The 11,433-nt window shown below is 39.9% G+C and overlaps 1 protein-coding gene across 1 annotated transcript in view; it reads left to right on the top strand.

Annotated features, from left to right (window-relative positions):
• Positions 1-300: 300 nt before the first annotated feature.
• The window catches only part of pfkpa (phosphofructokinase, platelet a), a gene marked incomplete at its 5' end in the record, with an annotated part of 25,540 nt that continues 14,407 nt past the window's right edge, over positions 301-11,433 (top strand). The window contains 12 exon segments of the mRNA XM_014013537.1: positions 301-547; positions 2,291-2,364; positions 3,648-3,725; positions 4,710-4,899; positions 5,182-5,347; positions 5,423-5,467; positions 5,582-5,690; positions 7,028-7,123; positions 7,709-7,801; positions 9,207-9,332; positions 9,916-9,980; positions 11,329-11,398. Of these exon segments, the coding sequence (XP_013868991.1) occupies positions 454-547; positions 2,291-2,364; positions 3,648-3,725; positions 4,710-4,899; positions 5,182-5,347; positions 5,423-5,467; positions 5,582-5,690; positions 7,028-7,123; positions 7,709-7,801; positions 9,207-9,332; positions 9,916-9,980; positions 11,329-11,398 (1,206 nt within the window).

Genomic DNA, 11,433 nt, shown 5'->3' with positions numbered 1-11,433 from the left:
TAATAATAATAATAATAATAATAATAATAATAATAATAATAATAATGCCTCTGTGTAGCAGGTAAGCTTGTTGTAGCGGGCCTACCAGTTATTTTTCAGAATGAACAACAGAAAAACTTTGTTGAATTCGAGCTTCAATAAACTGAGTCAGAATGAACCACACGCCTTCCTGGATACAATCCGCCCACACGAGTTCTGCTTCTCTAATTGGTTACAAACTCAAGCTGGGGCCCCTATGCGGACATTTGATTGGCCCGGCGGTACGTCAAACACTGCGGTCACGCTCATCACCGGTTAGATGCGGAACAAGGAGAGACGAGGGGGCTGAAGAAGACAGTTGCCCTTCATCATTCCAGTACACGTTGTACAACCAGTTTTAACCCCCCTCGTTTTAGTATAAATATATATTTTTTTGTTTCGTTTGACTTGGATAAATATTGAATCACTGAGAAAATGGCGAACCCAGACAACAAGAAAAGGTTTTTTGAAAACCTGTCGGGAGAAGGGAAAGCCATCGCAGTGCTGACGAGCGGTGGGGATGCTCAAGGTAAAAAATACTCACGCAGGAGATTTCAGAGAAATATACTTGAGTGTTAGCGCGGACAGGCCTGTAGATGATGAAATTACACGCTGCCACCATTGTAATTTTGATGCCCGTGATGGACACGTGTCTGTAAATATTATATGACGTGTTTAAAATATAGCGTGAAGTACAGTTACAGTAAAACTGCATTCATTCCATAAAGGCCGGTAGCTAGCTGCCATGCTAACATGACGCATCTTGTTTTCCGGCTTAAAGCATCATCAAAACTTAGTCCCTGAGCAGCTGAGGAAGATGTCAAGGTCAACCTGAGCCATGTTTTCCTGTTCGCGGTCTCTGGCAATACTATCGCTGAATGGTTAGCGCTTTGATAATTATAACGTCATGTTGTGTTAGCTAATTATGAACAGGAAGTGCCAGTGTCTGACATGCACGGCGCCGCGCCGCTGCTCGCCTGTCGAGACGCAGGCAGCTCCTGAGAAGCTGTGATAAAACGCAGTGAGATGAGACCGGAGGTTTCGGCAGCACCAGCGCGGGCCGACGGTGGGATGCCTGCATCCTGTGTACGTGATGAGCAGCACCCGGTCAGRCTGTGCGTCAGAGAGGAATCTCTGGTCACGTGATCTACCGGCTCGTCTCTCATTGGCTGAAACGGATCCAAACGCTTAGCACGAACACATTCTGRTACATTTATGATTGGGAAAACGCACCGGGATTAAACCAGCTTTTAAACATGAGTGGGCACATCTGATGAAACATAACATCATCTTATTTATTTCCTGATTGAAAGAAAAGTATATTATCATAAATTGGTCAACCTGTCAGTTCCAAAAAAAAATTGCAGGCTTTAACATTAAAATACATGCACACAAGGAGAAGAAAAGGAGAAGGGAAAGGCTCCGAAGAGACGCCAAAACAAGTTGCATGCAGGCCACAAGCTGAGCGTTGGGAGAGCACATTGTGTAGCTTTGGGCTCAGTCTTTCTGCTCACTGTGCTGAAGAAAGTGCCAGTCATACAGAAAGCAAGGCTTAAACAAGGAGACTGTAAAACTTTAAAGAAGACAAATGAAATGTACCTCTGATGTTCTGAATTGGTGATTTAAGCCAAATGTGTGTTTCTGCATTATGTAAGAAGATAATAGGTCATGGGTTGCTGCTCCTCACAGTTAATCCTTCTCTAAAGTTTGTGTTGCTTTGCTGCTTCCGATCAGTACTATCTGTGCCTTTTACTTCTTCATGTGTATTTCAGTTCCACCAAGCTAAACTGTCATGTGATAYGTTTTTAAAGAGGTGGTAAGCGGTCGTTCTTCAGACGTTGTGGAGCTGTTCTTTCTCTCGTCCTGATCCATTGTTGCTTAGTAACAACAAAGCTGCAGTCGGCTGGTTTCTGAGAACGTTGTTGATTCAGGGCGCTTTAACGCAGCCAAGTTCTGCCTGTCCTGTGATGTGTGAAGTATCATCTTTTGTCCTCGCTGTCGGTGTTCTAGCTCAACCTGCCGTATTGACTTTCAGATCACAGAGCCCGARTGTTTTTAGTGAACACATTCTCTCTGGACTGACTGCAAAGTGAAGGGCTGTAGGAGGAGGAGCTGGTAGAGGTTTTGACCAAAAATGGTCTGCGATGAGAACAGAATGAACGCAGAAAGTCTGCACAAACACACATGGTGCCGTGTCATTTTAAAGCCTGGACAAAAGCTGCTTTGTGTTTAGGGTTGTTCTTCTCGTTGATTGCATTCTCCTTTTCTGCAGGGATGAACGCTGCAGTGCGAGCTGTGGTTCGAATGGGTCTGTACGTGGGCGCCAAAGTTTATTTTATTCATGAGGTGAGCCTTCACATTCATTACAGTGACAATGCAACACAGTTTTTTCCATTAATGCATCCATCTATTAGCTGGCAGAGGGTCTTTAGGTTCTGCCTTTTATTTAAAACCTGTTATTAAAAACATAAACTTGTTTTAAAAAAAATCAGTCGGCTTTTCTCCAGAGGTAATGTTCTTTGTCCTCCATGGTTTTTTTTGTTTTTTTTGTACAGTAAGTAGGTACTGTATATTTACAGAAACTGTTTGGACTTGGACGTTAAAAGTTGGTCCAAAAATTGTGTGTAAATTTGAGTTGGGAAAAGTCTTTTTAAACAGGGGACCATGCAGAAACCCTGAACTCGTTRCCACTATGAACCCACCCACCCTGCCACCCAAGTGACACACACTCACAACCACTTTGGAATCACCAATCAGCCTCGTGTGCATAACTGTGAGAGGAAAAAAACAACCTCTGCAAACCTTTCTCCTGGGTGTTTTCAACAAACCATGCAGCACTGTTTTATCTCAGTCGTTCGTGTTTAAATGCAGAAATGTTTTTTTTTTGCCTGCAGCAGATGTATGACACGACTTAGGAAGTGAAAGCAGGGCAGTGATGTCAGTACATGGGTGTACGTGCTGACTTTGCATGCTGTTACGTAACTGACTTGAGGTCTCAGCTTGATGCCTCATGTGACCCTCCTCCCCTGGCAGCGCAGCGCTGTGGGTGTGCTGCCACACACATCACTGCTCACTAGGGTTGGGCATAATCGTATCGTGTGCAATTAATCGTCAGAAAAACATTAATCGATTAATTTTTGGCAGTTGACAATTAATACGATTAATGCTACCTGGCAGACTAACCGCTTGGTGTTCCTCTCTGATTCAAATATAACCAACATTAAAAAAATTGTGTAATTTATTTATCTATCAACACAATTTAAAGTTTGATGTATAGCCTGAAGTCTGTAATTTCGACACAATTTGGAACAGATTTTTACRAAGAGCCAATTTTCTCCCTATAAATTGGTCATGTGACTAGGATATAAGGGTGTCCAGGGACTCTGRGGGATTAATYGTCAAATTWATYGTYATCGGCTAAATACCACAATTAATCGTGATTAATTTTTTTGCYAATATTGCCCAACCCTACTGCTCACAGAATGAGGATGGACAGCTGTAAACTTCTTTAAGAAGTGCACTGTTTTGTTAAAACATCTTATTGTGATTTACTTCACTCAACTTAACTCGATGTATGTTTGTCCTTTTGATATGAACTTACTGAATTTTTTTTCTTTTCCTTTCTCCAGGGATATCAAGGTATGGTGGATGGTGGGGACAACATAAAGGAAGCCACGTGGGAAAGTGTCTCCAGTATGCTACAAGTGGTGCGTTCGTACTATGAGCAGCATTTCACACAAGGCTTTTACAAACAGTTTCTCTCTTTTTTTATTTTATTACAGTTTAGTTTCATTATTTTTAAATGAAGCGAACTCTTGGTGTTCACTCCCTTGATATTTTTTTAAATTATGTTGTCACAATTTAGAATCTAAATTACTGTAAGTGTAAGTTTGCACAAAATACAGAATTATGACATAAAATGATGGGGAAAAAAGTAAAATGTATAAAACTGTAAAGTTGTGCCTACATGTTTTCAAACCCATCAACCCATAATGTTGTAGAGCCCATTTTTCAGCAGTTTTACAGCTTTTCAGGAGTGTGTCCATGAGTTAACCACTATAATTTTTGTCCATTACTGCTGCAGCTCCTTCCGTTTGTTTAGATGCTGCTTGTGTTCAACAACGTTTAAGTAAAACCAGATTCTCAGGTGGACTGAGGTCTTGGCTTTGGACTGTTTCAGGTCATTGTGAACCTCTGTCCCAGTTTCAAATCTCTGATAGACCGCAACAGGTTTCCTTCATACAGTTTTCTGTATTTTGCTCCGTCTTTAATCCATGCTGATGGTAAAACWTCYCTATATCATGATGCTGGCACCACCATGCTTCACTGCGGGGATGCTGATATTTAGGGCTTCAGAGAAAAGGGGTGAAAACCTATTCACACACATTTTTCAGTTATCTGGCTTAGTGAAAATGTTTTTTTCCCACATTTATCTTTGTTAATCCTAAACATTTTGTGTCATTTTATTATAATCAAGCTAAAATTATAATTCCATTTATCAGCAACAAAATAGAAAAATACCAAGGGAGTGGTCATTTTTGTAACGCAATGTATGAAATCTGTCGTGAGTTAAAACATAATGTCATGTCTAAAGGGACCCTGACTGCACAAAAATTAGTTTTAAATGAAAAACAGCTGATTTGAGCCAAATACACGTTTTAAAATTCGTTTTATTCCTGCTTGGTCTTTAGGGTGGGACCGTTATCGGCAGCGCTCGCTGTAAAGACTTCCGGACCCACGAGGGGCGCCTGAAGGCGGCCCACAACCTGGTGCAGCACGGCATCACTAACCTGTGTGTGATTGGTGGAGACGGCAGTCTGACTGGTGCCAACCTCTTCAGAGAGGAGTGGAGCGGGCTGCTGACGGAGCTGGTGGAGCAAGGTAGTGACTTTACACTGGTTCTGTGTTTTCACAAGAACAACTGCAGTTTATTTCCTCTGAGGATGTTTTAGTTTCTACCGGTGATGTTGTATGTCACTTTGTTAAAACAGGTTTTTGGTACAGGATTTAGATTGTGGAAGGGATGTAATGAAGGAACAAATCTTTGTCTTAAGTCTATAACTTTTCACGTTTCTAGTCCCGTGGCATTATGGGATCAAAATCCTGTCAGACTCAGTGGGAGAGAAAAACACCTGTTTAAGGCAAACTTTCTTGTTTTTTCAGGACTGATCGAAGCCGATTCTGTTCAGAGGTACTCGGCCCTACACATTGTGGGGATGGTCGGCTCCATCGATAACGACTTCTGTGGAACCGACATGACGATCGGCACCGACTCTGCTTTGCACAGGATCATCGAGGTGGTGGATGCAATTATGACAACCGCTCAGAGGTGAGGGGAACAACTCCAGGCTTGTTAAAGACACCAGTTATTTATTAATTGGACTTGTCTCCTCTCGTCTTTCAGCCATCAGAGGACGTTTGTGTTGGAGGTCATGGGCAGACACTGTGGGTAAGAATACACAAACTGTTTAACACATCCAAAGATCTGATTGGCTAAGGCAGAGGTGTTGATTGGTATCACCTCTTTTTATCATCAAAGCTTTGTGTCTGGGTGTTTTTGTAGCTACCTGGCCTTGGTGAGCGCTCTGGCTTGTGGTGCAGACTGGGTGTTGATTCCTGAGATGCCTCCAGAGGACGGCTGGGAGGAAAAGATGTGTCAGAAACTATCAGCGGTAACTCAGTCAGATTTCCCCAACTTAGCCCTACTGAATCAAACGATACCAGTATTCATTATTTCTACATTTATTAACTGTTTTTACACTTTTATTTCTGTGTCCAAGGAGGAAGTTAAGTGTATTTTATTAGAAAAAAAGTAAAATTGGTTAAGATAAAGGAGATCCACCATCTTTTACTTCTAGGATTTTATGTATCTTTATATAATAATAAAGATTTTGTCTTTATTATTTAAAACACACAACAGATTTTACCATTTATTAAAAAAATATGAGGCTAACATTGCAAAAACTGCATTCAGCCTTTCTGCTTTCACAGAATTTTAGAGGTTCAGAAACAACCAGGTGCTGCTTATTAAATGCATTGATTTACTCAGCATCATCAATGCACCATCTCTAAAAATGGATGAGTTAATTCAGTTTGCTGCTTTGGAGCATAAAGGTGTTCCAGCAATCCAGTCAAAGTCCAGAACCTTAACTTGATTAAACTCTTGTGGCGGGACCTTAGAGAGCAGAGCAGATTCTGTCTGCAAACATTGAACTGAAGCAATGTTGTAAAGAGTTTTTCAGAATTCCTCCACAACCACTGCTAAAATCAGAAAACTGAGTGGTTTTACAAGCTGCTGGATCAGGGAGTGGGTGCAGCTTTTATTTTATTTTTTTCATTTTTAGCTTCACTTTTCTTTAAGTAATGTCATGATGTAATTGATGTGTTTTTTCTTTACTGCAGGTTGAATAATTTTAGAACCTGTTAAAGATTGGATCAGTTTATTATGTTCTGATAACTTAAACCCTAGAATTTTGACAGGGTGGACTATCTTTTTCCAGCGACTTAATGTTCTCACGTCTGTTTTTTTAATGCTTTAAAAACATGTCAATAATCTGATTCAGACACGTTCCAGGGGTACACGGCTCAACATAATCATAGTTGCAGAGGGAGCCATTGACAGGCATGGGAAACCTATCACTTCTAATTTGGTGAAGGATGTGAGTACCCGAGTGTGGAAGGAAGGGGAAGCCAGAAGCACAGAGCCCCGCCTGATGGAAAGCAGCCTCGCGAGCACGAGTTGCAATAGTCCTGAATATTCTCTATTACACTTTTACTGACAAAGTGTTAATCCTGTGATAATGATGTGTTGATGAGCAACAATGAAAGCAAGGACATTGCTGATTATACAAGCCTGAAGCTGTAGCGACAGCAGGGCCTTTATTGTGAAGGCATCTGTCCTCGGCTCCCCGGCTGTCATCTCATCTGGCCCCTGTGCTTCTGAAAGCCCATGTCACAGCCACACTCTGTTTTTCTGTCATGTTTTCTCCACCACACCCTCCTTTTATAGAACCGTGCAGGGATGAAAAGGCTGAATATCATAATTGTAGCCGAAGGGGCGATTAATCGTAACAACAAGCCCATTACCACTGACTATATTAAGAATGTAAGTACAGAGTTTTGTGCAGCAAGCCTCCAGCCTCCTGTATGACTAGTGTGCCTCTGCCCCAGTGTGGCTTTTGACTTTGTTGCTGTGTTTCTGAAATGCTCTATCAGGCACACTTGCTGGTTTGGTAAGAGGGCTTCCACGGTTCTGTACTTTTAGCTGCTGTAAGCTCACTAAAGCTTGCAAACCATTTTATTGGTTTTTATCACCCTCACTTTTATTTTGCTCAGAAGGATTCTGAAAGTTTGTCACAACTAACTGGTCTGTATCCATTAAAGTGTTTTAATTTGTTTTACCGGTACCTGCCTGAGTATTTCTTTTACTGGTTTACATCTTGCCTGGGATCCTTCTGTGGGCTTTGAGCTCCCCGCTAACATGACTGAAAAATTAGAATGGCTTGCTTGTGCTTTGCTGTTTTCCCTTCTCTTCAGCTTTTATATTGTGTTTGTGTTCCAGTGTTTTGATGTGTATGTTATTTATTTTTTTTGCATATTTATTGAGTTATAAAGATCAATTTTCAATAAAAGTTCATTTTAGAGTAATGGCTGTACGTGCTGCTGACTTCTGTGGGTTTCATCCCGACAGCTTGTTGTCAAAAACTTAGGCTTCGACACACGAGTGACCATCTTAGGCCACGTGCAGAGAGGAGGGACACCGTCTGCATTTGATCGCATCTTGGTAAGTTTATTAAAACAGTGAAGCTTAAAGTGTGTGGCCAGAACCTTCAGAGAAAGTAGTGGGAACACGCCTGAAGTTATATTTCTGTTAATACTTCTCTTTTTCCTTGTAATTAAAATAAGACAGAAAATGTTTTTTGTCTTGTCAAAAATGTGAGGATGATACAAATATTATCTATATCAGTGGAGTCCAGTCCTGATCCTGAAGGTCACCACCCTTATGTTTTAAACATTTATCTGCTTCAACACGCCTCATTTGAGAGACTCAGTCTGAAATGACTGAGTTTGACTTTTTTTAGACTTTTTACAGAAATTGTTGACATGTCGTATCCAACCACTTATTTGGGTGATGAAAGTATATTTAATATTTAATTTAAGTTTTGATTGTATCTTCACTCCATCATCTACACCAGTAATACCATTTGTCCAAGTATGATTTTTTTGTTGAATTAGAAAGTAAGCAAACAAACATTTTTTTGATGACAAAAATAAACCGTGAACAACTTTATTTTGTTTTTAGTTCTTTAGTTGTTGTCTTAGTGCAGCTGAGGAATATTGCTTTGAACCTGAAAGTGTGATAGTAAATAGTTTTACTTTCAAACTGTCACATACCATAGTTTAGATACTTGGAAGCAGAGTTCAGTGTATTAGCTATGAACAATGAATATCTTACCTGTTGTAAATGGCAATTCCAAAGCAGAGTTTAATTCTGACTAAATGACTCAGATGTCAAATATTTTATAGTTGTTCACTTGAACACTGTTTTTAAGCCTTTAYATTGGCATTATTTTATTTTATTTTTATTTAGGCAGAAACGTTATTTTTCTGGAAGATGTACCTCAGGACGCTTAGAAAATGCTACAGCTAGCTGCTGCTGCCTCTGTTTTTATTAAACTACCATTTAATCTAAAATGGATGGTAACATAAAGGTTTATAAAAAATGTTCACACAAATTACTATAACATTTTATAAACTGAAGTTCTCTTCAGATGACTCTTTTTCTTGGCCCTGCTCAGACTAGCCTTTAGCTCATGAATCTTGTCAGAAATAAACTCCTTTCTCTCCAAGCTGGGCATGTTAAAAATCTTTCTACATTAAGTAACATGTTAAATGTTCACAGAACCCCACTCTATGATGTGTGAAATCTCTCTTTAGGCCTATACATGTGTCTGGGATGAAATGATGTCAGCTTATAGGTTAATCACATTAGGAGATAAAAKACTCGGCACATGAAGCTGCACTGGTACATTTCTTCATGGTTACTATACCACAGAGGAGTTAACTCAGAAAAGTCCAGTCCAGACAAATAAACCGGATCCAGAATGTGTCTGTGAGTACGACTGACTGTGACAACAAAGCATTACTGATGCCCTGTGATCTGTTCCTGTGTTTTTCTGCTCATAAAGGCCAGTCGTATGGGAGTGGAGGCCGTCCTGGCCCTGTTGGAGACCACAGCCAACACGCCGGCCTGCGTGGTCTCTCTGTGCGGGAACCAGTCGGTACGAGTCCCTCTGATGGAGTGTGTACAGACGGTGAGTGCAGCTCTGAGAACAAGCCAAGAGTACCACACACACACAGTTACCARTAAAGAAGCTGATGAGGGAAAGATGGAGTCACAGCACAGCCATCTGCACATGAAGTGGTAGTGTTTACAGGAGAGCATCATTTCTGTCTGGTTAATGATGATCTGAAGCTTGCGGACAGTTGGTGATGACTGCCAGCACGGTGATGTAAGAGCGTCTCCATAAAACACAGAGAGCTCTGTTGAAATGCTGGCTTGTCATGTTTGGAGTTTGGCAGATGTCCGTGGGAAGTTTTTGGCTTCTGTTGTCTGAAAATTTCCCACCAAGGATTTTTTCCCCCCTCCAAACAGGAATACAGATTAGCCTTTTTTTAAACAGACAGAAACACATTTTACTATATTTTTTATATACTGTATATTCCTCTGTGTTCAYCCAACAGCCACAATAAATGTCTGTCAATCAAAGACAAGAGGTTTTTAGAAGCAGATATGGATTTCTACTGCTATAAATTAAAAAAAATGCAGTTTTCATTTTGTTGCTAGAATCTGAAACAAAAAACTGTATTGTCATTTTATTTTATTTTTYCCCCCAGACTCAAGAGGTCCAGAAGGCCATGGACCAGAAACGGTTTGAGGATGCTGTTAAGCTTCGGGGCAGGTAAGATTGATCTCACATCCCAAAATTTCCATTTCCCTGAAAATGAAGCCATAACAAGCAGTTTGTTGTTGCTCAGCTGAGGTGGAGACTTGTGGAGTTTTATTTTTGTTTTTTGATAAAACATGAAGAGAAATATCTAAAAAGAACAGCTGGACATTTGGTGGGGATAAGGGTGTTTGTGTGTGTGGAAAACCACAAGTTATATAATAGTAAGAGACATGAGATTAAAGAACACAAAAACATCTACTCTTTGGTGTTTAAACTGTAAAATGAGTAAAGATTGTTGAAATAAGAGCTTAAAAATCTTTGCCAAGTTTGGAYGGCTGAAAATGTAACGTTTGATTGTAAATGCTCTTTACAATCAAACGTTACATTTTCCATTTATCCCATGACATCAGTTTTGTCTTTCTGAAATCTACAGGAGAATTTTTTTCTTTCCATRATAAACAAACCATAAATAATCTAATGCCAGTCATCCAGTGAAAAGACATTTGAACTTAGCATTTTCTTAGTAATATCTTTTCTAGCAGCCAAGCTACAAAATACCAATGAAATGTTTGGTCTCTGCTTCAGTGTCCATCGAATACAAAGTCCAGAAAAGATTTCCTCCCAGTTAAAATGAACCTGCATTGCTTCCAWCTAAGAATGAATTATAATCCAGAAATTTTTGATCAGAGGACATGACCARAACAAATGGAAATGCTTTACTCCTTGGGCTCCACAGGTTTTCCAGCAACTGGAGTATTAGTATGAATAGTATTTACTTTGTGCAGGTATAATGAAATATCTACATCTGTTCTAATATCTATTTTAACTTCATGAATATCTTGCATTGAAATAAATCTGCATATTAYTGAAGTGGCAGGTTCATCAAGTTCATGTTTTCCCTAACTGACTTGGCAAAGATTTTTAGAAAAAAGGAAGTTCTTTGGTAGTGGGTTCTGTATGTGAGTTTGGATGTGGAAAAAAAACATCAAAGTTTCTTCACTTTGATGTTTCTATTGTGAAGTATGACTGAGCTAAAGAGCTCCAAAGAGCACTGTACTTGTTTTGCCAAATTCTACTGTTGTATACATGAAAGTTCTTTTTTTTTTGTAAATTTTGTCCACCTAGTACAATATCTTAGAACTAAAGGTCATAACACACTAATGCCAGTAGTGCCACACATTTGGATGTGTGTATTGTGTAATTTAAGGAGCTTCAGGACAACTAGAAAATTGAAAACTTTGATGTAAACAAAMGGTTATTTGCTGAATAGTAAAATGAATGCTTCAAAACACCCTGACAAATTACTTTTTTAAAGTATCCCTGAACTTTTTGACTCAGACCGTCTTCGGTTGTGTTGCAGGAGCTTTGAAAACAACTTGAGGACATACAAACTGCTGGCTCATCGTAAACCAGAGTCTGAACTGCCAACTGTAAGTCCAACACACACACACACACACACACACAC

Source organism: Austrofundulus limnaeus, unplaced genomic scaffold (assembly GCF_001266775.1).
Source record: "Austrofundulus limnaeus strain Quisiro unplaced genomic scaffold, Austrofundulus_limnaeus-1.0 Scaffold103, whole genome shotgun sequence".
Classification (NCBI taxonomy): domain Eukaryota; kingdom Metazoa; phylum Chordata; class Actinopteri; order Cyprinodontiformes; family Rivulidae; genus Austrofundulus; species Austrofundulus limnaeus.
The sequence above is the reverse complement of the archived record's forward strand: the minus strand, read 5'-3'. Positions and strand labels throughout refer to the sequence as shown.